The sequence below is a fragment of the Tachyglossus aculeatus genome, chromosome 21 (assembly GCF_015852505.1).
Source record: "Tachyglossus aculeatus isolate mTacAcu1 chromosome 21, mTacAcu1.pri, whole genome shotgun sequence".
Taxonomy (NCBI): domain Eukaryota; kingdom Metazoa; phylum Chordata; class Mammalia; order Monotremata; family Tachyglossidae; genus Tachyglossus; species Tachyglossus aculeatus.
Genome location: NC_052086.1, coordinates 8,072,534 through 8,097,250, shown reverse-complemented (window position 1 = coordinate 8,097,250; position 24,717 = coordinate 8,072,534). Strand labels below are relative to the sequence as shown.

Genomic DNA, 24,717 nt, shown 5'->3' with positions numbered 1-24,717 from the left:
GCATAGGGTTAGGGCACGGGCCAGGGAGTCGCAAGGCTTGCTGCCATTTGTCTGCTGCATAGGGTTAGGGCACGGGCCAGGGAGTCGCAAGGCTTGCTGCCATATGTCTGCTGCATGGGGTTAGGGCACGGGCCTGGGAGTCACAAGGCTTGCTGCCATTTGTCTGCTGCATAGGGTTAGGGCACGGGCCAGGGAGTCGCAAGGCTTGCTGCCATATGTCTGCTGCATAGGGTTAGGGCTCGGGCCTGGGAGTCACAAGGCTTGCTGCCATTTGTCTGCTGCATAGGGTTAGGGCACGGGCCTGGGAGTCACAAGGTTTGCTGCCATTTGTCTGCTGCATAGGGTTAGGCCATGGGCCAGGGAGTCAGAAGGTTTGCTGCCATTTGTCTGCTGCATAGGGTTAGGGCACGGGCCAGGGAGTCAGAAGGTTTGCTGCCATTTGTCTGCTGCATAGGGTTAGGGCACGGGCCAGGGAGTCGCAAGGCTTGCTGCCATATGTCTGCTGCATGGGGTTAGGGCACGGGCCTGGGAGTCACAAGGCTTGCTGCCATTTGTCTGCTGCATAGGGTTAGGGCACGGGCCAGGGAGTCGCAAGGCTTGCTGCCATATGTCTGCTGCATGGGGTTAGGGCACGGGCCTGGGAGTCACAAGGTTTGCTGCCATTTGTCTGCTGCATAGGGTTATCGCATGGGCCTGGGAGTCGCAAGGCTTGCTGCCATTTGTCTGCTGCATAGGGTTAGGGCACGGGCCTGGGAGTTGCAAGGCCTGCTGCCATATGTCTGCTGCATGGGGTTAGGGCACGGGCCTGGGAGTCACAAGGCTTGCTGCCATTTGTCTGCTGCATAGGGTTAGGGCACGGGCCAGGGAGTCGCAAGGCTTGCTGCCATATGTCTGCTGCATAGGGTTAGGGCTCGGGCCTGGGAGTCACAAGGCTTGTTGCCATTTGTCTGCTGCATAGGGTTAGGGCACGGGCCTGGGAGTCACAAGGTTTGCTGCCATTTGTCTGCAGCATAGGGTTAGGGCACGGGCCTGGGAGTCACAAGGTTTGCTGCCATTTGTCTGCTGCATAGGGTTAGGGCATGGGCCAGGGAGTCAGAAGGTTTGCTGCCATTTGTCTGCTGCATAGGGTTAGGGCACGGGCCAGGGAGTCGCAAGGCTTGCTGCCATATGTCTGCTGCATGGGGTTAGGTCACGGGCCTGGGAGTCACAAGGTTTGCTGCCATTTGTCTGCTGCATAGGGTTAGGGCACGGGCCTGGGAGTCACAAGGCTTGCTGCCATTTGTCTGCTGCATAGGGTTAGGGCACGGGCCTGGGAGTCGCAAGGCTTGCTGCCATATGTCTGCTGCATGGGGTTAGGGCACGGGCCTGGGAGTCACAAGGCTTGCTGCCATTTGTCTGCTGCATAGGGTTAGGGCACGGGCCAGGGAGTCGCAAGGCTTGCTGCCATATGTCTGCTGCATAGGGTTAGGGCTCGGGCCTGGGAGTCACAAGGCTTGCTGCCATTTGTCTGCTGCATAGGGTTAGGGCACGGGCCTGGGAGTCACAAGGTTTGCTGCCATTTGTCTGCTGCATAGGGTTAGGGCACGGGCCTGGGAGTCACAAGGTTTGCTGCCATTTGTCTGCTGCATAGGGTTAGGGCACGGGCCAGGGAGTCGCAAGGCTTGCTGCCATATGTCTGCTGCATGGGGTTAGGTCACGGGCCTGGGAGTCAGAAGGTTTGCTGCCATTTGTCTGCTGCATAGGGTTAGGGCACGGGCCTGGGAGTCACAAGGTTTGCTGCCATTTGTCTGCTGCATAGGGTTAGGGCACGGGCCTGGGAGTCACAAGGTTTGCTGCCATTTGTCTGCTGCAGAGGGTTAGGGCACGGGCCAGGGAGTCGCAAGGCTTGCTGCCATATGTCTGCTGCATGGGGTTAGGTCACGGGCCTGGGAGTCACAAGGTTTGCTGCCATTTGTCTGCTGCATAGGGTTAGGGCACGGGCCAGGGAGTCGCAAGGCTTGCTGCCATATGTCTGCTGCATAGGGTTAGGGCACGGGCCTGGGAGTCACAAGGCTTGCTGCCATTTGTCTGCTGCATAGGGTTAGGGCACGGGCCTGGGAGTCACAAGGCTTGCTGCCATTTGTCTGCTGCATAGGGTTAGGGCACTGGCCTGGGAGTCAGAAGGTTTGCTGCCATTTGTCTGCTGCATAGGGTTAGGGCATGGGCCAGGGAGTCAGAAGGTTTGCTGCCATTTGTCTGCTGCATAGGGTTAGGGCACGGGCCAGGGAGTCGCAAGGCTTGCTGCCATATGTCTGCTGCATGGGGTTAGGTCACGGGCCTGGGAGTCGCAAGGTTTGCTGCCATTTGTCTGCTGCATAGGGTTAGGGCATGGGCCTGGGAGTCGCAAGGCTTGCTGCCATTTGTCTGCTGCATAGGGTTAGGGCACGGGCCTGGGAGTCACAAGGCTTGCTGCCATTTGTCTGCTGCATGGGGTTAGGGCACGGGCCTGGGAGTCACAAGGCTTGCTGCCATTTGTCTGCTGCATAGGGTTAGGGCACGGGCCAGGGAGTTGCAAGGCTTGCTGCCATATGTCTGCTGCATAGGGTTAGGGCACGGGCCTGGGAGTCACAAGGCTTGCTGCCATTTGTCTGCTGCATAGGGTTAGGGCACGGGCCTGGGAGTCACAAGGTTTGCTGCCATTTGTCTGCAGCATAGGGTTAGGGCACGGGCCTGGGAGTCACAAGGTTTGCTGCCATTTGTCTGCTGCATAGGGTTAGGGCATGGGCCAGGGAGTCAGAAGGTTTGCTGCCATTTGTCTGCTGCATAGGGTTAGGGCACGTGCCAGGGAGTCTCAAGGCTTGCTGCCATATGTCTGCTGCATAGGGTTAGGGCACGGGCCAGGGAGTCGCAAGGCTTGCTGCCATATGTCTGCTGCATGGGGTTAGGGCACGGGCCTGGGAGTCACAAGGCTTGCTGCCATTTGTCTGCTGCATAGGGTTAGGGCACGGGCCAGGGAGTCGCAAGGCTTGCTGCCATATGTCTGCTGCATGGGGTTAGGGCACGGGCCTGGGAGTCACAAGGCTTGCTGCCATTTGTCTGCTGCATAGGGTTAGGGCACGGGCCTGGGAGTCACAAGGTTTGCTGCCATTTGTCTGCTGCATAGGGTTAGGGCACGGGCCAGGGAGTCGCAAGGTTTGCTGCCATTTGTCTGCAGCATAGGGTTAGGGCACGGGCCTGGGAGTCACAAGGTTTGCTGCCATTTGTCTGCTGCATAGGGTTAGGGCACGGGCCTGGGAGTCAGAAGGTTTGCTGCCATTTGTCTGCTGCATAGGGTTAGGGCATGGGCCAGGGAGTCAGAAGGTTTGCTGCCATTTGTCTGCTGCATAGGGTTAGGGCACGGGCCAGGGAGTCGCAAGGCTTGCTGCCATATGTCTGCTGCATGGGGTTAGGGCACGGGCCTGGGAGTCACAAGGCTTGCTGCCATTTGTCTGCTGCATAGGGTTAGGGCACGGGCCAGGGAGTCGCAAGGCTTGCTGCCATTTGTCTGCTGCATAGGGTTAGGGCACGGGCCTGGGAGTCACAAGGCTTGCTGCCATTTGTCTGCTGCATAGGGTTAGGGCACGGGCCTGGGAGTCACAAGGTTTGCTGCCATTTGTCTGCTGCATAGGGTTAGGGCACGGGCCAGGGAGTCGCAAGGCTTGCTGCCATATGTCTGCTGCATGGGGTTAGGTCACGGGCCTGGGAGTCACAAGGTTTGCTGCCATTTGTCTGCTGCATAGGGTTAGGGCATGGGCCTGGGAGTCGCAAGGATTGCTGCCATTTGTCTGCTGCATAGGGTTAGGGCACGGGCCTGGGAGTTGCAAGGCTTGCTGCCATATGTCTGCTGCATGGGGTTAGGGCACGGGCCTGGGAGTCACAAGGCTTGCTGCCATTTGTCTGCTGCATAGGGTTAGGGCACGGGCCAGGGAGTCGCAAGGCTTGCTGCCATATGTCTGCTGCATAGGGTTAGGGCTCGGGCCTGGGAGTCACAAGGCTTGCTGCCATTTGTCTGCTGCATAGGGTTAGGGCACGGGCCTGGGAGTCACAAGGTTTGCTGCCATTTGTCTGCTGCATAGGGTTAGGCCATGGGCCAGGGAGTCAGAAGGTTTGCTGCCATTTGTCTGCTGCATAGGGTTAGGGCACGGGCCAGGGAGTCGCAAGGCTTGCTGCCATATGTCTGCTGCATGGGGTTAGGTCACGGGCCTGGGAGTCACAAGGTTTGCTGCCATTTGTCTGCTGCATAGGGTTATCGCATGGGCCTGGGAGTCGCAAGGCTTGCTGCCATTTGTCTGCTGCATAGGGTTAGGGCACGGGCCTGGGATTTGCAAGGCCTGCTGCCATATGTCTGCTGCATGGGGTTAGGGCACGGGCCTGGGAGTCACAAGGCTTGCTGCCATTTGTCTGCTGCATAGGGTTAGGGCACGGGCCAGGGAGTCGCAAGGCTTGCTGCCATATGTCTGCTGCATAGGGTTAGGGCTCGGGCCTGGGAGTCACAAGGCTTGTTGCCATTTGTCTGCTGCATAGGGTTAGGGCACGGGCCTGGGAGTCACAAGGTTTGCTGCCATTTGTCTGCAGCATAGGGTTAGGGCACGGGCCTGGGAGTCACAAGGTTTGCTGCCATTTGTCTGCTGCATAGGGTTAGGGCATGGGCCAGGGAGTCAGAAGGTTTGCTGCCATTTGTCTGCTGCATAGGGTTAGGGCACGGGCCAGGGAGTCGCAAGGCTTGCTGCCATATGTCTGCTGCATGGGGTTAGGTCACGGGCCTGGGAGTCACAAGGTTTGCTGCCATTTGTCTGCTGCATAGGGTTAGGGCACGGGCCTGGGAGTCACAAGGCTTGCTGCCATTTGTCTGCTGCATAGGGTTAGGGCACGGGCCTGGGAGTCGCAAGGCTTGCTGCCATATGTCTGCTGCATGGGGTTAGGGCACGGGCCTGGGAGTCACAAGGCTTGCTGCCATTTGTCTGCTGCATAGGGTTAGGGCACGGGCCAGGGAGTCGCAAGGCTTGCTGCCATATGTCTGCTGCATAGGGTTAGGGCTCGGGCCTGGGAGTCACAAGGCTTGCTGCCATTTGTCTGCTGCATAGGGTTAGGGCACGGGCCTGGGAGTCACAAGGTTTGCTGCCATTTGTCTGCAGCATAGGGTTAGGGCACGGGCCTGGGAGTCACAAGGTTTGCTGCCATTTGTCTGCTGCATAGGGTTAGGGCACGGGCCAGGGAGTCGCAAGGCTTGCTGCCATATGTCTGCTGCATGGGGTTAGGTCACGGGCCTGGGAGTCACAAGGTTTGCTGCCATTTGTCTGCTGCATAGGGTTAGGGCACGGGCCTGGGAGTCACAAGGTTTGCTGCCATTTGTCTGCTGCATAGGGTTAGGGCACGGGCCTGGGAGTCACAAGGTTTGCTGCCATTTGTCTGCTGCACAGGGTTAGGGCACGGGCCAGGGAGTCGCAAGGCTTGCTGCCATATGTCTGCTGCATGGGGTTAGGTCACGGGCCTGGGAGTCACAAGGTTTGCTGCCATTTGTCTGCTGCATAGGGTTAGGGCACGGGCCAGGGAGTCGCAAGGCTTGCTGCCATATGTCTGCTGCATAGGGTTAGGGCACGGGCCTGGGAGTCACAAGGCTTGCTGCCATTTGTCTGCTGCATAGGGTTAGGGCACGGGCCTGGGAGTCACAAGGTTTGCTGCCATTTGTCTGCTGCATAGGGTTAGGGCACGGGCCTGGGAGTCACAAGGTTTGCTGCCATTTGTCTGCTGCACAGGGTTAGGGCACGGGCCAGGGAGTCGCAAGGCTTGCTGCCATATGTCTGCTGCATGGGGTTAGGTCACGGGCCTGGGAGTCACAAGGTTTGCTGCCATTTGTCTGCTGCATAGGGTTAGGGCACTGGCCTGGGAGTCAGAAGGTTTGCTGCCATTTGTCTGCTGCATAGGGTTAGGGCATGGGCCAGGGAGTCAGAAGGTTTGCTGCCATTTGTCTGCTGCATAGGGTTAGGGCACGGGCCAGGGAGTCGCAAGGCTTGCTGCCATATGTCTGCTGCATGGGGTTAGGTCACGGGCCTGGGAGTCGCAAGGTTTGCTGCCATTTGTCTGCTGCATAGGGTTAGGGCATGGGCCTGGGAGTCGCAAGGCTTGCTGCCATTTGTCTGCTGCATAGGGTTAGGGCACGGGCCTGGCAGTTGCAAGGCTTGCTGCCATATGTCTGCTGCATGGGGTTAGGGCACGGGCCTGGGAGTCACAAGGCTTGCTGCCATTTGTCTGCTGCATAGGGTTAGGGCACGGGCCAGGGAGTTGCAAGGCTTGCTGCCATATGTCTGCTGCATAGGGTTAGGGCACGGGCCTGGGAGTCACAAGGCTTGCTGCCATTTGTCTGCTGCATAGGGTTAGGGCACGGGCCTGGGAGTCACAAGGTTTGCTGCCATTTGTCTGCAGCATAGGGTTAGGGCACGGGCCTGGGAGTCACAAGGTTTGCTGCCATTTGTCTGCTGCATAGGGTTAGGGCATGGGCCAGGGAGTCAGAAGGTTTGCTGCCATTTGTCTGCTGCATAGGGTTAGGGCACGGGCCAGGGAGTCGCAAGGCTTGCTGCCATTTGTCTGCTGCATAGGGTTAGGGCACGGGCCAGGGAGTCGCAAGGCTTGCTGCCATATGTCTGCTGCATGGGGTTAGGGCACGGGCCTGGGAGTCACAAGGCTTGCTGCCATTTGTCTGCTGCATAGGGTTAGGGCACGGGCCAGGGAGTCGCAAGGCTTGCTGCCATGTGTCTGCTGCATGGGGTTAGGGCACGGGCCTGGGAGTCACAAGGCTTGCTGCCATTTGTCTGCTGCATAGGGTTAGGGCACGGGCCTGGGAGTCACAAGGTTTGCTGCCATTTGTCTGCTGCATAGGGTTAGGGCACGGGCCAGGGAGTCGCAAGGTTTGCTGCCATTTGTCTGCAGCATAGGGTTAGGGCACGGGCCTGGGAGTCACAAGGTTTGCTGCCATTTGTCTGCTGCATAGGGTTAGGGCATGGGCCAGGGAGTCAGAAGGTTTGCTGCCATTTGTCTGCTGCATAGGGTTAGGGCACGGGCCAGGGAGTCGCAAGGCTTGCTGCCATTTGTCTGCTGCATAGGGTTAGGGCACGGGCCAGGGAGTCGCAAGGCTTGCTGCCATATGTCTGCTGCATAGGGTTAGGGCACGGGCCAGGGAGTCGCAAGGCTTGCTGCCATATGTCTGCTGCATGGGGTTAGGGCACGGGCCTGGGAGTCACAAGGCTTGCTGCCATTTGTCTGCTGCATAGGGTTAGGGCACGGGCCTGGGAGTCACAAGGTTTGCTGCCATTTGTCTGCTGCATAGGGTTAGGGCACGGGCCAGGGAGTCGCAAGGCTTGCTGCCATATGTCTGCTGCATGGGGTTAGGTCACGGGCCTGGGAGTCACAAGGTTTGCTGCCATTTGTCTGCTGCATAGGGTTAGGGCATGGGCCTGGGAGTCGCAAGGCTTGCTGCCATTTGTCTGCTGCATAGGGTTAGGGCACGGGCCTGGGAGTTGCAAGGCTTGCTGCCATATGTCTGCTGCATGGGGTTAGGGCACGGGCCTGGGAGTCACAAGGCTTGCTGCCATTTGTCTGCTGCATAGGGTTAGGGCACGGGCCAGGGAGTCGCAAGGCTTGCTGCCATATGTCTGCTGCATAGGGTTAGGGCTCGGGCCTGGGAGTCACAAGGCTTGTTGCCATTTGTCTGCTGCATAGGGTTAGGGCACGGGCCTGGGAGTCACAAGGTTTGCTGCCATTTGTCTGCTGCATAGGGTTAGGCCATGGGCCTGGGAGTCAGAAGGTTTGCTGCCATTTGTCTGCTGCATAGGGTTAGGGCACGGGCCAGGGAGTCGCAAGGCTTGCTGCCATATGTCTGCTGCATGGGGTTAGGTCACGGGCCTGGGAGTCACAAGGTTTGCTGCCATTTGTCTGCTGCATAGGGTTATCGCATGGGCCTGGGAGTCGCAAGGCTTGCTGCCATTTGTCTGCTGCATAGGGTTAGGGCACGGGCCTGGGAGTTGCAAGGCCTGCTGCCATATGTCTGCTGCATGGGGTTAGGGCACGGGCCTGGGAGTCACAAGGCTTGCTGCCATTTGTCTGCTGCATAGGGTTAGGGCACGGGCCAGGGAGTCGCAAGGCTTGCTGCCATATGTCTGCTGCATAGGGTTAGGGCTCGGGCCTGGGAGTCACAAGGCTTGTTGCCATTTGTCTGCTGCATAGGGTTAGGGCACGGGCCTGGGAGTCACAAGGTTTGCTGCCATTTGTCTGCAGCATAGGGTTAGGGCACGGGCCTGGGAGTCACAAGGTTTGCTGCCATTTGTCTGCTGCATAGGGTTAGGGCATGGGCCAGGGAGTCAGAAGGTTTGCTGCCATTTGTCTGCTGCATAGGGTTAGGGCACGGGCCAGGGAGTCGCAAGGCTTGCTGCCATATGTCTGCTGCATGGGGTTAGGTCACGGGCCTGGGAGTCACAAGGTTTGCTGCCATTTGTCTGCTGCATAGGGTTAGGGCACGGGCCTGGGAGTCACAAGGCTTGCTGCCATTTGTCTGCTGCATAGGGTTAGGGCACAGGCCTGGGAGTCGCAAGGCTTGCTGCCATATGTCTGCTGCATGGGGTTAGGGCACGGGCCTGGGAGTCACAAGGCTTGCTGCCATTTGTCTGCTGCATAGGGTTAGGGCACGGGCCAGGGAGTCGCAAGGCTTGCTGCCATATGTCTGCTGCATAGGGTTAGGGCTCGGGCCTGGGAGTCACAAGGCTTGCTGCCATTTGTCTGCTGCATAGGGTTAGGGCACGGGCCTGGGAGTCACAAGGTTTGCTGCCATTTGTCTGCAGCATAGGGTTAGGGCACGGGCCTGGGAGTCACAAGGTTTGCTGCCATTTGTCTGCTGCATAGGGTTAGGGCACGGGCCAGGGAGTCGCAAGGCTTGCTGCCATATGTCTGCTGCATGGGGTTAGGTCACGGGCCTGGGAGTCACAAGGTTTGCTGCCATTTGTCTGCTGCATAGGGTTAGGGCACGGGCCTGGGAGTCACAAGGTTTGCTGCCATTTGTCTGCTGCATAGGGTTAGGGCACGGGCCTGGGAGTCACAAGGTTTGCTGCCATTTGTCTGCTGCACAGGGTTAGGGCACGGGCCAGGGAGTCGCAAGGCTTGCTGCCATATGTCTGCTGCATGGGGTTAGGTCACGGTCCTGGGAGTCACAAGGTTTGCTGCCATTTGTCTGCTGCATAGGGTTAGGGCACGGGCCAGGGAGTCGCAAGGCTTGCTGCCATATGTCTGCTGCATAGGGTTAGGGCACGGGCCTGGGAGTCACAAGGCTTGCTGCCATTTGTCTGCTGCATAGGGTTAGGGCATGGGCCTGGGAGTCACAAGGTTTGCTGCCATTTGTCTGCTGCATAGGGTTAGGGCACGGGCCTGGGAGTCACAAGGTTTGCTGCCATTTGTCTGCTGCACAGGGTTAGGGCACGGGCCAGGGAGTCGCAAGGCTTGCTGCCATATGTCTGCTGCATGGGGTTAGGTCACGGGCCTGGGAGTCACAAGGTTTGCTGCCATTTGTCTGCTGCATAGGGTTAGGGCACTGGCCTGGGAGTCAGAAGGTTTGCTGCCATTTGTCTGCTGCATAGGGTTAGGGCATGGGCCAGGGAGTCAGAAGGTTTGCTGCCATTTGTCTGCTGCATAGGGTTAGGGCACGGGCCAGGGAGTCGCAAGGCTTGCTGCCATATGTCTGCTGCATGGGGTTAGGTCACGGGCCTGGGAGTCGCAAGGTTTGCTGCCATTTGTCTGCTGCATAGGGTTAGGGCATGGGCCTGGGAGTCGCAAGGCTTGCTGCCATTTGTCTGCTGCATAGGGTTAGGGCACGGGCCTGGGAGTTGCAAGGCTTGCTGCCATATGTCTGCTGCATGGGGTTAGGGCACGGGCCTGGGAGTCACAAGGCTTGCTGCCATTTGTCTGCTGCATAGGGTTAGGGCACGGGCCAGGGAGTTGCAAGGCTTGCTGCCATATGTCTGCTGCATAGGGTTAGGGCACGGGCCTGGGAGTCACAAGGCTTGCTGCCATTTGTCTGCTGCATAGGGTTAGGGCACGGGCCTGGGAGTCACAAGGTTTGCTGCCATTTGTCTGCTGCATAGGGTTAGGGCACGGGCCTGGGAGTCACAAGGTTTGCTGCCATTTGTCTGCTGCATAGGGTTAGGGCACGGGCCAGGGAGTCAGAAGGTTTGCTGCCATTTGTCTGCTGCATAGGGTTAGGGCACGGGCCAGGGAGTCGCAAGGCTTGCTGCCATTTGTCTGCTGCATAGGGTTAGGGCACGGGCCAGGGAGTCGCAAGGCTTGCTGCCATATGTCTGCTGCATGGGGTTAGGGCACGGGCCTGGGAGTCACAAGGCTTGCTGCCATTTGTCTGCTGCATAGGGTTAGGGCACGGGCCAGGGAGTCGCAAGGCTTGCTGCCATATGTCTGCTGCATAGGGTTAGGGCACGGGCCTGGGAGTCACAAGGTTTGCTGCCATTTGTCTGCTGCATAGGGTTAGGGCACGGGCCTGGGAGTCACAAGGTTTGCTGCCATTTGTCTGCTGCATAGGGTTAGGGCACGGGCCAGGGAGTCGCAAGGTTTGCTGCCATTTGTCTGCAGCATAGGGTTAGGGCACGGGCCTGGGAGTCACAAGGTTTGCTGCCATTTGTCTGCTGCATAGGGTTAGGGCACGGGCCTGGGAGTCAGAAGGTTTGCTGCCATTTGTCTGCTGCATAGGGTTAGGGCATGGGCCAGGGAGTCAGAAGGTTTGCTGCCATTTGTCTGCTGCATAGGGTTAGGGCACGGGCCAGGGAGTCGCAAGGCTTGCTGCCATATGTCTGCTGCATGGGGTTAGGGCACGGGCCTGGGAGTCACAAGGCTTGCTGCCATTTGTCTGCTGCATAGGGTTAGGGCACGGGCCAGGGAGTCGCAAGGCTTGCTGCCATATGTCTGCTGCATGGGGTTAGGGCACGGGCCTGGGAGTCACAAGGCTTGCTGCCATTTGTCTGCTGCATAGGGTTAGGGCACGGGCCTGGGAGTCACAAGGTTTGCTGCCATTTGTCTGCTGCATAGGGTTAGGGCACGGGCCAGGGAGTCGCAAGGCTTGCTGCCATATGTCTGCTGCATGGGGTTAGGTCACGGGCCTGGGAGTCACAAGGTTTGCTGCCATTTGTCTGCTGCATAGGGTTAGGGCATGGGCCTGGGAGTCGCAAGGCTTGCTGCCATTTGTCTGCTGCATAGGGTTAGGGCACGGGCCTGGGAGTTGCAAGGCTTGCTGCCATATGTCTGCTGCATGGGGTTAGGGCACGGGCCTGGGAGTCACAAGGCTTGCTGCCATTTGTCTGCTGCATAGGGTTAGGGCACGGGCCAGGGAGTCGCAAGGCTTGCTGCCATATGTCTGCTGCATAGGGTTAGGGCTCGGGCCTGGGAGTCACAAGGCTTGCTGCCATTTGTCTGCTGCATAGGGTTAGGGCACGGGCCTGGGAGTCACAAGGTTTGCTGCCATTTGTCTGCTGCATAGGGTTAGGCCATGGGCCAGGGAGTCAGAAGGTTTGCTGCCATTTGTCTGCTGCATAGGGTTAGGGCACGGGCCAGGGAGTCGCAAGGCTTGCTGCCATATGTCTGCTGCATGGGGTTAGGTCACGGGCCTGGGAGTCACAAGGTTTGCTGCCATTTGTCTGCTGCATAGGGTTATCGCATGGGCCTGGGAGTCGCAAGGCTTGCTGCCATTTGTCTGCTGCATAGGGTTAGGGCACGGGCCTGGGAGTTGCAAGGCCTGCTGCCATATGTCTGCTGCATGGGGTTAGGGCACGGGCCTGGGAGTCACAAGGCTTGCTGCCATTTGTCTGCTGCATAGGGTTAGGGCACGGGCCAGGGAGTCGCAAGGCTTGCTGCCATTTGTCTGCTGCATAGGGTTAGGGCACGGGCCTGGGAGTCACAAGGCTTGTTGCCATTTGTCTGCTGCATAGGGTTAGGGCACGGGCCTGGGAGTCACAAGGTTTGCTGCCATTTGTCTGCAGCATAGGGTTAGGGCACGGGCCTGGGAGTCACAAGGTTTGCTGCCATTTGTCTGCTGCATAGGGTTAGGGCACGGGCCAGGGAGTCAGAAGGTTTGCTGCCATTTGTCTGCTGCATAGGGTTAGGGCACGGGCCAGGGAGTCGCAAGGCTTGCTGCCATATGTCTGCTGCATGGGGTTAGGTCACGGGCCTGGGAGTCACAAGGTTTGCTGCCATTTGTCTGCTGCATAGGGTTAGGGCACGGGCCTGGGAGTCTCAAGGCTTGCTGCCATTTGTCTGCTGCATAGGGTTAGGGCACGGGCCTGGGAGTCGCAAGGCTTGCTGCCATATGTCTGCTGCATAGGGTTAGGGCACGGGCCTGGGAGTCACAAGGCTTGCTGCCATTTGTCTGCTGCATAGGGTTAGGGCACGGGCCAGGGAGTCGCAAGGCTTGCTGCCATATGTCTGCTGCATAGGGTTAGGGCTCGGGCCTGGGAGTCACAAGGCTTGCTGCCATTTGTCTGCTGCATAGGGTTAGGGCACGGGCCTGGGAGTCACAAGGTTTGCTGCCATTTGTCTGCAGCATAGGGTTAGGGCACGGGCCTGGGAGTCACAAGGTTTGCTGCCATTTGTCTGCTGCATAGGGTTAGGGCACGGGCCAGGGAGTCGCAAGGCTTGCTGCCATATGTCTGCTGCATGGGGTTAGGTCACGGGCCTGGGAGTCACAAGGCTTGCTGCCATTTGTCTGCTGCATAGGGTTAGGGCACGGGCCTGGGAGTCACAAGGTTTGCTGCCATTTGTCTGCTGCATAGGGTTAGGGCACGGGCCTGGGAGTCACAAGGTTTGCTGCCATTTGTCTGCTGCACAGGGTTAGGGCACGGGCCTGGGAGTCGCAAGGCTTGCTGCCATATGTCTGCTGCATGGGGTTAGGTCACGGGCCTGGGAGTCACAAGGTTTGCTGCCATTTGTCTGCTGCATAGGGTTAGGGCACGGGCCAGGGAGTCGCAAGGCTTGCTGCCATATGTCTGCTGCATAGGGTTAGGGCACGGGCCTGGGAGTCACAAGGCTTGCTGCCATTTGTCTGCTGCATAGGGTTAGGGCACGGGCCTGGGAGTCACAAGGTTTGCTGCCATTTGTCTGCTGCATAGGGTTAGGGCACGGGCCTGGGAGTCAGAAGGTTTGCTGCCATTTGTCTGCTGCATAGGGTTAGGGCATGGGCCAGGGAGTCAGAAGGTTTGCTGCCATTTGTCTGCTGCATAGGGTTAGGGCACGGGCCAGGGAGTCGCAAGGCTTGCTGCCATATGTCTGCTGCATGGGGTTAGGTCACGGGCCTGGGAGTCGCAAGGTTTGCTGCCATTTGTCTGCTGCATAGGGTTAGGGCATGGGCCTGGGAGTCGCAAGGCTTGCTGCCATTTGTCTGCTGCATAGGGTTAGGGCACGGGCCTGGGAGTTGCAAGGCTTGCTGCCATATGTCTGCTGCATGGGGTTAGGGCACGGGCCTGGGAGTCACAAGGCTTGCTGCCATTTGTCTGCTGCATAGGGTTAGGGCACGGGCCAGGGAGTTGCAAGGCTTGCTGCCATATGTCTGCTGCATAGGGTTAGGGCACGGGCCTGGGAGTCACAAGGCTTGCTGCCATTTGTCTGCTGCATAGGGTTAGGGCACGGGCCTGGGAGTCACAAGGCTTGCTGCCATTTGTCTGCTGCATAGGGTTAGGGCACGGGCCTGGGAGTCACAAGGTTTGCTGCCATTTGTCTGCTGCATAGGGTTAGGGCATGGGCCAGGGAGTCAGAAGGTTTGCTGCCATTTGTCTGCTGCATAGGGTTAGGGCACGGGCCAGGGAGTCACAAGGCTTGCTGCCATTTGTCTGCTGCATAGGGTTAGGGCACGGGCCAGGGAGTCGCAAGGCTTGCTGCCATATGTCTGCTGCATGGGGTTAGGGCACGGGCCTGGGAGTCACAAGGCTTGCTGCCATTTGTCTGCTGCATAGGGTTAGGGCACGGGCCAGGGAGTCGCAAGGCTTGCTGCCATATGTCTGCTGCATAGGGTTAGGGCACGGGCCTGGGAGTCACAAGGCTTGCTGCCATTTGTCTGCTGCATAGGGTTAGGGCACGGGCCTGGGAGTCACAAGGTTTGCTGCCATTTGTCTGCTGCATAGGGTTAGGGCACGGGCCAGGGAGTCGCAAGGTTTGCTGCCATTTGTCTGCAGCATAGGGTTAGGGCACGGGCCTGGGAGTCACAAGGTTTGCTGCCATTTGTCTGCTGCATAGGGTTAGGGCACTGGCCTGGGAGTCAGAAGGTTTGCTGCCATTTGTCTGCTGCATAGGGTTAGGGCATGGGCCAGGGAGTCAGAAGGTTTGCTGCCATTTGTCTGCTGCATAGGGTTAGGGCACGGGCCTGGGAGTCGCAAGGCTTGCTGCCATATGTCTGCTGCATGGGGTTAGGGCACGGGCCTGGGAGTCACAAGGCTTGCTGCCATTTGTCTGCTGCATAGGGTTAGGGCACGGGCCAGGGAGTCGCAAGGCTTGCTGCCATATGTCTGCTGCATGGGGTTAGGGCACGGGCCTGGGAGTCACAAGGCTTGCTGCCATTTGTCTGCTGCATAGGGTTAGGGCACGGGCCTGGGAGTCACAAGGTTTGCTGCCATTTGTCTGCTGCATAGGGTTAGGGCACGGGCCAGGGAGTCGCAAGGCTTGCTGCCATATGTCTGCTGCATGGGGTTAGGTCACGGGCCTGGGAGTCACAAGGCTTGCTGCCATTTGTCTGCTGCATAGGGTTAGGGCATGGGCCTGGGAGTCGCAAGGCTTGCTGCCATTTGTCTGCTGCATAGGGTTAGGGCACGGGCCTGGGAGTCGCAAGGCTTGCTGCCATATGTCTGCTGCATGGGGTTAGGGCACGGGCCTGGGAGTCACAAGGCTTGCTGCCATTTGTCTGCTGCATAGGGTTAGGGCACGGGCCAGGGAGTCGCAAGGCTTGCTGCCATATGTCTGCTGCATAGGGTTAGGGCACGGGCCTGGGAGTCACAAGGCTTGCTGCCATTTGTCTGCTGCATAGGGTTAGGGCACGGGCCTGGGAGTCACAAGGTTTGCTGCCATTTGTCTGCTGCATAGGGTTAGGCCATGGGCCAGGGAGTCAGAAGGTTTGCTGCCATTTGTCTGCTGCATAGGGTTAGGGCACGGGCCAGGGAGTCGCAAGGCTTGCTGCCATTTGTCTGCTGCATAGGGTTAGGGCACGGGCCTGGGAGTCACAAGGTTTGCTGCCATTTGTCTGCTGCATAGGGTTATCGCATGGGCCTGGGAGTCGCAAGGCTTGCTGCCATTTGTCTGCTGCATAGGGTTAGGGCACGGGCCTGGGAGTTGCAAGGCCTGCTGCCATATGTCTGCTGCATGGGGTTAGGGCACGGGCCTGGGAGTCACAAGGCTTGCTGCCATTTGTCTGCTGCATAGGGTTAGGGCACGGGCCAGGGAGTCGCAAGGCTTGCTGCCATATGTCTGCTGCATAGGGTTAGGGCTCGGGCCTGGGAGTCACAAGGCTTGTTGCCATTTGTCTGCTGCATAGGGTTAGGGCACGGGCCTGGGAGTCACAAGGTTTGCTGCCATTTGTCTGCAGCATAGGGTTAGGGCACGGGCCTGGGAGTCACAAGGTTTGCTGCCATTTGTCTGCTGCATAGGGTTAGGGCATGGGCCAGGGAGTCAGAAGGTTTGCTGCCATTTGTCTGCTGCATAGGGTTAGGGCACGGGCCAGGGAGTCGCAAGGCTTGCTGCCATATGTCTGCTGCATGGGGTTAGGTCACGGGCCTGGGAGTCACAAGGTTTGCTGCCATTTGTCTGCTGCATAGGGTTAGGGCACGGGCCTGGGAGTCACAAGGCTTGCTGCCATTTGTCTGCTGCATAGGGTTAGGGCACGGGCCTGGGAGTCGCAAGGCTTGCTGCCATATGTCTGCTGCATGGGGTTAGGGCACGGGCCTGGGAGTCACAAGGCTTGCTGCCATTTGTCTGCTGCATAGGGTTAGGGCACGGGCCAGGGAGTCGCAAGGCTTGCTGCCATATGTCTGCTGCATAGGGTTAGGTCACGGGCCTGGGAGTCACAAGGCTTGCTGCCATTTGTCTGCTGCATAGGGTTAGGGCACGGGCCTGGGAGTCACAAGGTTTGCTGCCATTTGTCTGCAGCATAGGGTTAGGGCACGGGCCTGGGAGTCACAAGGTTTGCTGCCATTTGTCTGCTGCATAGGGTTAGGGCACGGGCCAGGGAGTCGCAAGGCTTGCTGCCATATGTCTGCTGCATGGGGTTAGGTCACGGGCCTGGGAGTCACAAGGTTTGCTGCCATTTGTCTGCTGCATAGGGTTAGGGCACGGGCCTGGGAGTCACAAGGTTTGCTGCCATTTGTCTGCTGCATAGGGTTAGGGCACGGGCCTGGGAGTCACAAGGTTTGCTGCCATTTGTCTGCTGCACAGGGTTAGGGCACGGGCCGGGGAGTCGCAAGGCTTGCTGCCATATGTCTGCTGCATGGGGTTAGGTCACGGGCCTGGGAGTCACAAGGTTTGCTGCCATTTGTCTGCTGCATAGGGTTAGGGCACGGGCCAGGGAGTCGCAAGGCTTGCTGCCATATGTCTGCTGCATAGGGTTAGGGCACGGGCCTGGGAGTCACAAGGCTTGCTGCCATTTGTCTGCTGCATAGGGTTAGGGCACGGGCCTGGGAGTCACAAGGTTTGCTGCCATTTGTCTGCTGCATAGGGTTAGGGCACGGGCCTGGGAGTCACAAGGTTTGCTGCCATTTTTCTGCTGCACAGGGTTAGGGCACGGGCCAGGGAGTCGCAAGGCTTGCTGCCATATGTCTGCTGCATAGGGTTAGGGCACGGGCCTGGGAGTCACAAGGCTTGCTGCCATTTGTCTGCTGCATAGGGTTAGGGCACGGGCCTGGGAGTCACAAGGTTTGCTGCCATTTGTCTGCAGCATAGGGTTAGGGCACGGGCCAGGGAGTCACAAGGTTTGCTGCCATTTGTCTGCTGCATGGAGAAGGGGCACGGGCCTGGGAGTCAGAAGGTTTGCTGCCATTTGTCTGCTGCTTGACCTTGGGCAAGTCACTTAACTCCTCTGTGCCTCAGTTCCCTCACCTGTAAAATGGGGATGGAGACCGTGAGCCCCACATGGGATAGGGAGAGGGTCCAACCCAATTTGCTGGTTTCCACCCCAGCTCTTAGAACGGTGCCTGGCACGTGGCAGTAAGTGCTCAATAAATACACACAGCACTCAAGCGGTGGTTGCCGGGACCATACGAAAATTTATCTAAGGCGACCCCTTTGAAAAAGTGCCTTTCATTTGTTTAAAATGTTCCAGTATTTAGGGGCCTGTCGGTCACATTCTGAAATATAGATGTAGGTAACTGCTTTCAAGACCAAACTCTCAAAACGCCTTGCTCCTATTTCTCAGTTAAGCAGCAAACGAAATCCCTGCCGGACACATGTGATATTTTTCTATGCCTTTCTAATATTTCAGTTCTTTGTATGTGTCGAATGTCGGGTCCAATTTGATCTTCATCATTTTCCAAGGAAACTTTGTAGGGTCTGGGATTGTTCGTTGGAGACGATTAAGCGCTTAGTACAGTGCTCTGCACACAGTAAGCGCTCAATAAATACGATTGATGATTACCTTCTGGTCACAGTGGCCTGGGACTGCAGTTTGGCAGTTATGCAACAGGGATTTGCTTTTAAATTTCAATCCTTGGACTCAGCAGATGGACTGGAGAAGAAAATGTAACAAGTCCTTCTTAGCGAAAAGTATCCGTTTTTTTAAAAAGTTACATTTTACACAGAGTGCCATTTTTCCGAAGGATTTGTTTTTATCCCCTCCTTCATGCGACATATTCATATATTCTACAACCATCTTTAGGTATGTGCACAAAATTCAGAACCATTTTAGTCTGACTAGAAGGATAGAATAAACAGACACAATTCTTCTGCTTTCTTTTCATTCTGTTCTTAACAGGTCTTTGGAAACCTCCAGTTGGTTGGAGGCTATCAATTTTTTAATCATTAGCTTTGTAAAACATATCGTGAGTTCCAAAGAAACAAGTTTTTGGGAGTTTTTTTATGGTATCTAGTAAGCGTTTACTATGTGCCAGGCACTGTAAAGCACTTGGGTAGATACAAGGGATGAAGAGGGCATGACAACACATGAATATATAAAGGAAACATATACAAACAGCTCACACTAAACTCTCTCCCAGCACTACTGGTATATCTTTGTGGTTCCATAAACTTCCAGCTGTTTGAGCTTTCCATTTTTCCTCGTCTGGGTACACTAGAGAGAGGCTTAAGTAGCTCCAGAAGGGCCTGCAGGTCTGGGGTCAGGTGATAATTTTCCTGCCAGTGATTCCAACTGAAGTCCAACATTTCAGAATTTTAAAGGCACAAGAATTTTAAGGGCTCTGGAAAGGATGAATTGTTCTATCCTTACTCCTGGTTTAAAGGAGGAGGATCCCTGGTCCAAAGATAGAAGATTTAGTACTGTGTTTTCTAAAAAAAACAACAAAACCCCCCCCAAAAAACTATTTATTAAAAACAGAGCATACACGTTTATTCTTTAGAGATGAAATAATTCCGATTTGCTTATTCTTGGCTTAGTACAGTTTTAAAATCCTATATTTTTAGCTCAAGTTCACTATCTAAATTCAAACAACTGCATCGCTGCCACCCCATGAAAGAAACCACTGATTTTTACGTTTTTGCTACAGGTACCTTTTGTACCTGTTGTATCTTCTAGCAATAAAGAATACTTTTTAAATTAGAAAAGATCAAGTGGTGGTATTTCCCAGTTCCCTGTTTTGAAGCACAAATCCAAGTAGGAAGGACAGTGACTCCTATCATACACCAATTTTTACCCCCATCTCTCCCATTTCTGCATTGAAAGTTGCAACTTTTCTTTCACAGCTTTCCAACGTTAGTCTCTTTCAAATCACAGCGTCAATGAGCCCCGGTTTGAAGTAGGAGAGATGAGGAGGAGGTGGTCCCACGGTCCAGAGCAAAAGCTCGGTTGAGGGGAGAAGAGAAAATAAAACCACTAAAACGTTTACTTTCCAGGAGACGCAATTGTCCGAAAGGTCAGATTGATTCGCGGAGCCCGAACTTTTTTCCTGACGGGGAGGCTGTGGTACCAGTACAGGTTGGTCGGGTAGTTCATCAGGAGGACGCTCCCGTGGGCCAGCTGCAGCTTCACGCCGGCCACGTTCCTCCAGGGCTTCTTCCCTCGAGAGTCGCGGTGCCGCAGGCAGAAGTCCCTGCAGGCGCCGAAGGACACGGAGGCGATGGGGCTCCGGGGGGCCAGTTCCCGTTCGTCGTCCCGGTGCTCCCCGATGTGATCGCGCCCGTCCTGATACCTGCCGGGGCGGAGGGGGGGGACGCAGGAGACGTTGGGGCCGAGCGCCTTCCTGGGAGGCCCCGAGGGTTTTATGTCATTGTTGTTGGATCTTTACTGGGACTTAATAATAATAACTATGGAAATTGTTAAGCACTGACTATGTGCCAAACACTGTTTTGAGCACTGGGGCAGATGCAAGTTAATCTGGTTGAACACAGTCCCTGTCCCATATGGGGCTCACAGTCTTAATCCCCATTCTAGAGATGGGGATCTCTACCTCCCTCCCTTCCCCACAGCACCTGTATATATGTATATACGTTTGTACATATTTTTTACTCTATTTATTTATTTATTTAATTTATTTCTACATATCTATTCTATTTTATTTTGTTAGTATGTTTGTTTGGTTTTGTTCTCTGTCTCCCCCTTTTAGACTGTGAGCCCACTGTTGGGTAGGGACTGTCTCTATATGTTGCCAATTTGTACTTCCCAAGCGCTTAGTACAGTGCTCTGCACATAGTAAGTGCTCAATAAATATGATTGATGATGATGATGATGAGGGAACTGGGGCCCAGAGAAGTGAAGTGACTCACCCAGGGTCATGCAACAGACGTGTGGTGGAGCCGGGATTAGAACCCTGATCCTTCTGTCTCCCAGGCCCGGGCTTTATCCGCTAAGCATGCTGCTTCTTGTTCATTCATTCATTCAATCGTATTTATTGAGCGCTTACTGTGTGCAGAGCACTTGGGAAGTACAAATCGGCAAGGGCTTACCCTGCGCTCGGCACTATACTGAGCACCTGGGTAGATAGAAAATTATCAGGTTCCACGTGGGGCTCCCAGTTTTGAAACTGAGTGCCTCCCTGAGGCACACCGATACTACAGATCCACCGCATCCTTACAGCAAAACAGCAGTGAGTGGCCAGGTTTTTAGCACCTGACTGACTGTTTTTCTCACGTGTGGCTGAGCTATGGCACAGTGGGAGTGTACTGAACTGAATCCTGTTCTCCCCTGATCAGGAAGCAGTAGAGCCTAATGCTGAAAGTCTGTCAGTCAACTGTATTTACTGAGCGCTTAACATGTGCAGAACACTGTATTAAGCACTTGTACCAGGCCTCTATCCAGCCCGTGCTACCTTCAGAACCGATGAGGACATTGTGGGGAGAGTCAGTCAATCGTATTTATTGAGCACTTACTGTGTGCAGAGCACTGTACTAAGCGCTTCGGAGAGTACAATCGAACAATAAACAGGTGCATTCCCTGCCCACAATGAGCTTACAGTCTAGAGCTGATAGGGTGGGGGGTGCAGTTAGGTGACGTGGTTCTCAGAGCTTTGGGGGCTCCCCTCCACCCTATTCTGGTTTATTCAGGACTTTCTCAAAAAATCCTCCACATTGGGCATCCCACAGCATATCCAGATCTGTTTATATCCACACCTGTACTAGTAGGAGAGGGAGAGAACCAAGACAGAATGCTAGTGATAAGGGTTGGATTGGTTAAGTGCTTACTAGGCGCCAGGCTCTGTAATAAATGCTGGGGTAAATACAAATCAATCATATCAGACTCCTTCCCATCCCCACTGTTGGTTTCATAGTAAGGGGACGGAGAAGGATTTAATCCACGTTTTATAGAAGAAACTGAGGCCGCTGCAGAGAAGCGAAGTGACTTGTCCAAGGTCACACAGCAGGCAAGTGGTGGAACTGAGATTAGAACCCGGGACTCCTGACTTCCAGGAGGCCTCACTGTTTTGGTGTCCACATGCAGTCTCTCCAGTCTCATATAGGGTTTCAGTGTTACGGACAGAATTGCCTTCCCTAAAAAAAAAGTAATTAATTGTGGACCACCTCCTCCTCCTCTACTTAATTAAAAAAGTAATGGATTGCGCCCAGGCCTGCGAGTTAGAAGGACCTTGGTTCTAATCCCGGTTCCACCACTTGCCCGCTTTGTGACTTTGGGCGAGTCACTTCACTTCTCTGGGCCTCTGTTCCCTCATCTGTGAAATGGGAATTAAGACCGTGAGTCCCTTTGTGGGACATGGACTACATCCAATCTGATTAGCTTGTATCTACCCAGCGCTTAGTATAGTACCTGAAACAAAGTAAGCGCTTAACAAATGTCATGAGGAAAAAAATAAAACCAAAAAGATAATCATCTCCGTTAAAACTGGTTAAAATTGAGACCATTTTGACACGGCACGCAGGTGAAACCTAACTGGGACGTGTGGATCTTTTAAACCCTCCTCAATAAATGCTCAAAGCGGGGGCCGCGAGGGACGTTACCTGTTGACAAGTACAAAGTTAAAGTTGTGTCCGGTGGCTTGGGAGACGCGGTCCCGGATACGCTCCATCACTGGGATCCACGGTTTGGGAGACAAGGTGAGACCCGAAAAGGTGTAAGACAGCCCGGGATCGCCGTAGGTCGCCTGTTTCCTCGGAATGTTGTGCCACTTCCCGAACACTTGAACTTTGGAAAGGTCACCTGTAGAAGTGAAAGTTCCAAGCACCCAAGGCCTACCCTAAGCCATCTGTTAATTCTCAGCCAACCCAATTACCTTCTCTCTACCCCAGCATGGCCTAGTGGCTAGAGCCCAGGCCTAGGAGTCAGGTCATGGGTTCTAATCCCAGCTATGCCCTGGTCTGCTGTGTGACCTTGGGTAAGTCACTTCACTTCTCTGGGCCTCAGTAACTTCATCTGTAAAATGGGGACTGACACTGCGAGCCAATCCCGCTCTGCCAAGTGCTTGCTGTGTGACCCTGGGCAAGTCACTTCTCTGTGCTTCAGTTACCTCAACTCTAAAATGGGGATTAAGACTGGGCGCCCCACGGGGCCAGGCAGATTTGCTTGTATCCACCCCAGCACTTAATACAGTCCCTGGCACACAATAAGCGGTTAACAAATGCCGCAATTATTATTATTGTTATTATCCCCTGTGCCTTAGTTCTCCTGTTCTCCCTCCTACTTAGATTGTGAGCCCTAGGCGGGACTGTGTCCCATCCGATTCACTTCTCTACCCCAGCGCTTAGCACAGTGTTCAACACACAGGAGGTGCTTCACATATGCCATAAAAAGTAATAAAAAAAAGGAATAAATAGCACGACTACTACTATTGTGCCAGTTAGCCAAGCTGACAACTGGCAGTCCCAGGGACAGATTCGCTTACCTGTAAAGTATTCCACTTCTCTTTCCAGCTCTTGAAAAAGTCTGTCTGCCTCAGCCCGACCAAAGAGGACTGTGTAATCACAATCCAGGCCCTCAGCCTTGATGTGCTGCCAGCGGTGACCTTCCACAGAGGTGTCCGCCGTAACCGATGCTTTTTTCTTGGGGCTCTCTCCCCCATTTTCTGGCTCTGTCTCTCGCCCATGGCCATCTTCACTCTGCTCCAGGGACCGCTTTCTCCCCAGCTGTTCCCGTGGACATTTTCCAACGGGGCATCCCCGAACACCCTTAACCAGAAACCTGTCCATCCTCCACTGGGGCGAAGCCAAAAGAACTGAAGGCAAGGCTGGGCCTCGATATCCCGAAGTTTCCCAGGCGCTGCCTCCGGATGCAATCACCTGCAGGGAACAGTGAGACCCGGAATAAAAATGGTGTCCAGATGACACTTGAAAACCGCAGTCTTGGGGTTTCTCGTCTCTCCTCTCAGCCTTGGCCTAGACGTTGAAGAACGGGTCCGTGCCAGTCATCTTTCCCCTCTCTAAAAAGCTGCTGGATTAAGAGAGTTGGAGGATGATGTTATCTGAGCCAGAATTTAAATTTACAAGTATTGGTAGTTGTTGCTTCTGATTTTGGCTATATTGCCTTCAATCAATCAATGGTATTTATTAGAGTGCTTCCTGGGTGCAGTTCCCCCGGCAAATGGGGATGAAGACTGTGAGCCCCATGTGGGACAACCTGATGACCGTATACCTACCCCAGCGCTTAGAACAGTGCTTGGAACATAGTGCTTAACAAATACCATTATTATTATTATTATTATTATTATTGTGAGCCCCATGAGGGACAACCTGATGACTGTATATCCACCCCAGCACTTAGAACAGTGCTTGGCACATAGCTCTTAACAAATGCCATCATCATTATTATTATTATTGTGAGCCCTGTTTGGGACAGGGACTGTGTCCAACCTGATGCCCTTCTATCTACCCCTTGTATCTGTTTGGGAGTCACAGGTCATGAGTTCTAATCCCAGCTCTGCCACATGTTTGCTGTGTGACCTTGGGCAAGTCACTTAACTTCTCTGAGCCTGTTACCTCATCTGTAAAATGGGGATGAAGACTGTGAGCCCCCTGTGGGACAACCTGAACTCCTTGAATCCCCCCAGCGCTTAGAACAGTGCTTTGCACATGGTAAGCGCTTAACAAATGCCATCATTTACTTTATTTACCCCAGGGCTTAGAACAGTGCTTTGCTCATAGTAGGCGCTTAACAAATGCCATCATTTACTTTATTTACCCCAGGGCTTAGAACAGTGCTTTGCTCATAGTAGGCGCTTAACAAATGCCATCATTTATTTTATTTACCCTAGCACTTAGAACAGTGCTTTGCACATAGTAAGCGCTTAACAAATGTCATCATTTATTTTACCTCAGCGCTTAGAACAGTACTTTGCACATAGTAAGCGCTTAACAAATGCCATCATTTATTTTATTTATTTACCCCAGCGCTTAGAACAGTGCTTTGCACATAGTAAGCGCTTAACAAATGCCATCATTTATTTTATTTACCCCAGCGCTTAGAACAGTGCTTTGCACATAGTAAGCGCTTAACAAATGCCGTCATTTATTTTATTTACCCCAGGGCTTAGAACAGCGCTTTGCTCATAGTAAGCGCTTAACAAATGCCATCATTTATTTTATTTACCCCAACGCTTAGAACAGTGCTTTGCACATAGTAAGCGCTTAACAAATGCCGTCATTTATTTTATTTATTTACCCCAGGGCTTAGAACAGTGCTTTGCTCATAGTAAGCGCTTAACAAATGCCATCATTTATTTTATTTACCCCAGCGCTTAGAACAGTGCTTTGCACATAGTAAGCGCTTAACAAATGCCGTCACTTATTTTATTTATTTACCCCAGGGCTTAGAACAGCGCTTTGCTCATAGTAAGCACTTAACAAATGCTGTCACTTATTTTATTTATTTACCCCAGCGCTTAGAACAGTGCTTTGCAAATAGTAAGTGCCTAACAAATGCCATCATTATTTACCCCAGCGCTTAGAGCAGTGCTTGGCACATAATAATAATGTTGGTATTTGTTAAGCGCTTACTATGTGCCAAGCACTGGGATAGATACAATGTTATTACGTTGTCCCACTTGAGGCTCACAATCTTGATCCCCATTTTAC

At 54.6% G+C, this 24,717-nt stretch overlaps 1 protein-coding gene across 1 annotated transcript; it reads right to left on the bottom strand.

The window, feature by feature from the left end:
- Positions 1-18,550: 18,550 nt before the first annotated feature.
- Positions 18,551-23,056, bottom strand: ALKBH2 (alkB homolog 2, alpha-ketoglutarate dependent dioxygenase). The gene is made up of 3 exons (XM_038763107.1): positions 22,533-23,056; positions 21,652-21,850; positions 18,551-19,391 (listed from the first exon to the last, which is right to left on the bottom strand). Exons 1-3 carry the CDS (start codon positions 22,834-22,836, stop codon positions 19,085-19,087), a joined length of 810 nt encoding a protein of 269 aa, XP_038619035.1. The 5' UTR covers positions 22,837-23,056; the 3' UTR covers positions 18,551-19,084.
- Between the last annotated feature and the right edge of the window lie 1,661 nt (positions 23,057-24,717).

What these genes read in the sequence shown, in the direction of transcription:
- ALKBH2 (XM_038763107.1), bottom strand. Translation starts at nt 22,836, where the DNA reads ATGGACAGGTTTCTGGTTAAGGGTGTTCGGGGATGCCCCGTTGGAAAA. An exon ending in AGAAGTGGAATACTTTACAG is followed by an intron (nt 21,851 to 22,532) that starts GTAAGCGAATCT and finishes TCACTTCTACAG; the next exon opens with GTGACCTTTCCAAAGTTCAA. An exon ending in AACTTTGTACTTGTCAACAG is followed by an intron (nt 19,392 to 21,651) that starts GTAACGTCCCTC and finishes CCGCCCCGGCAG; the next exon opens with GTATCAGGACGGGCGCGATC.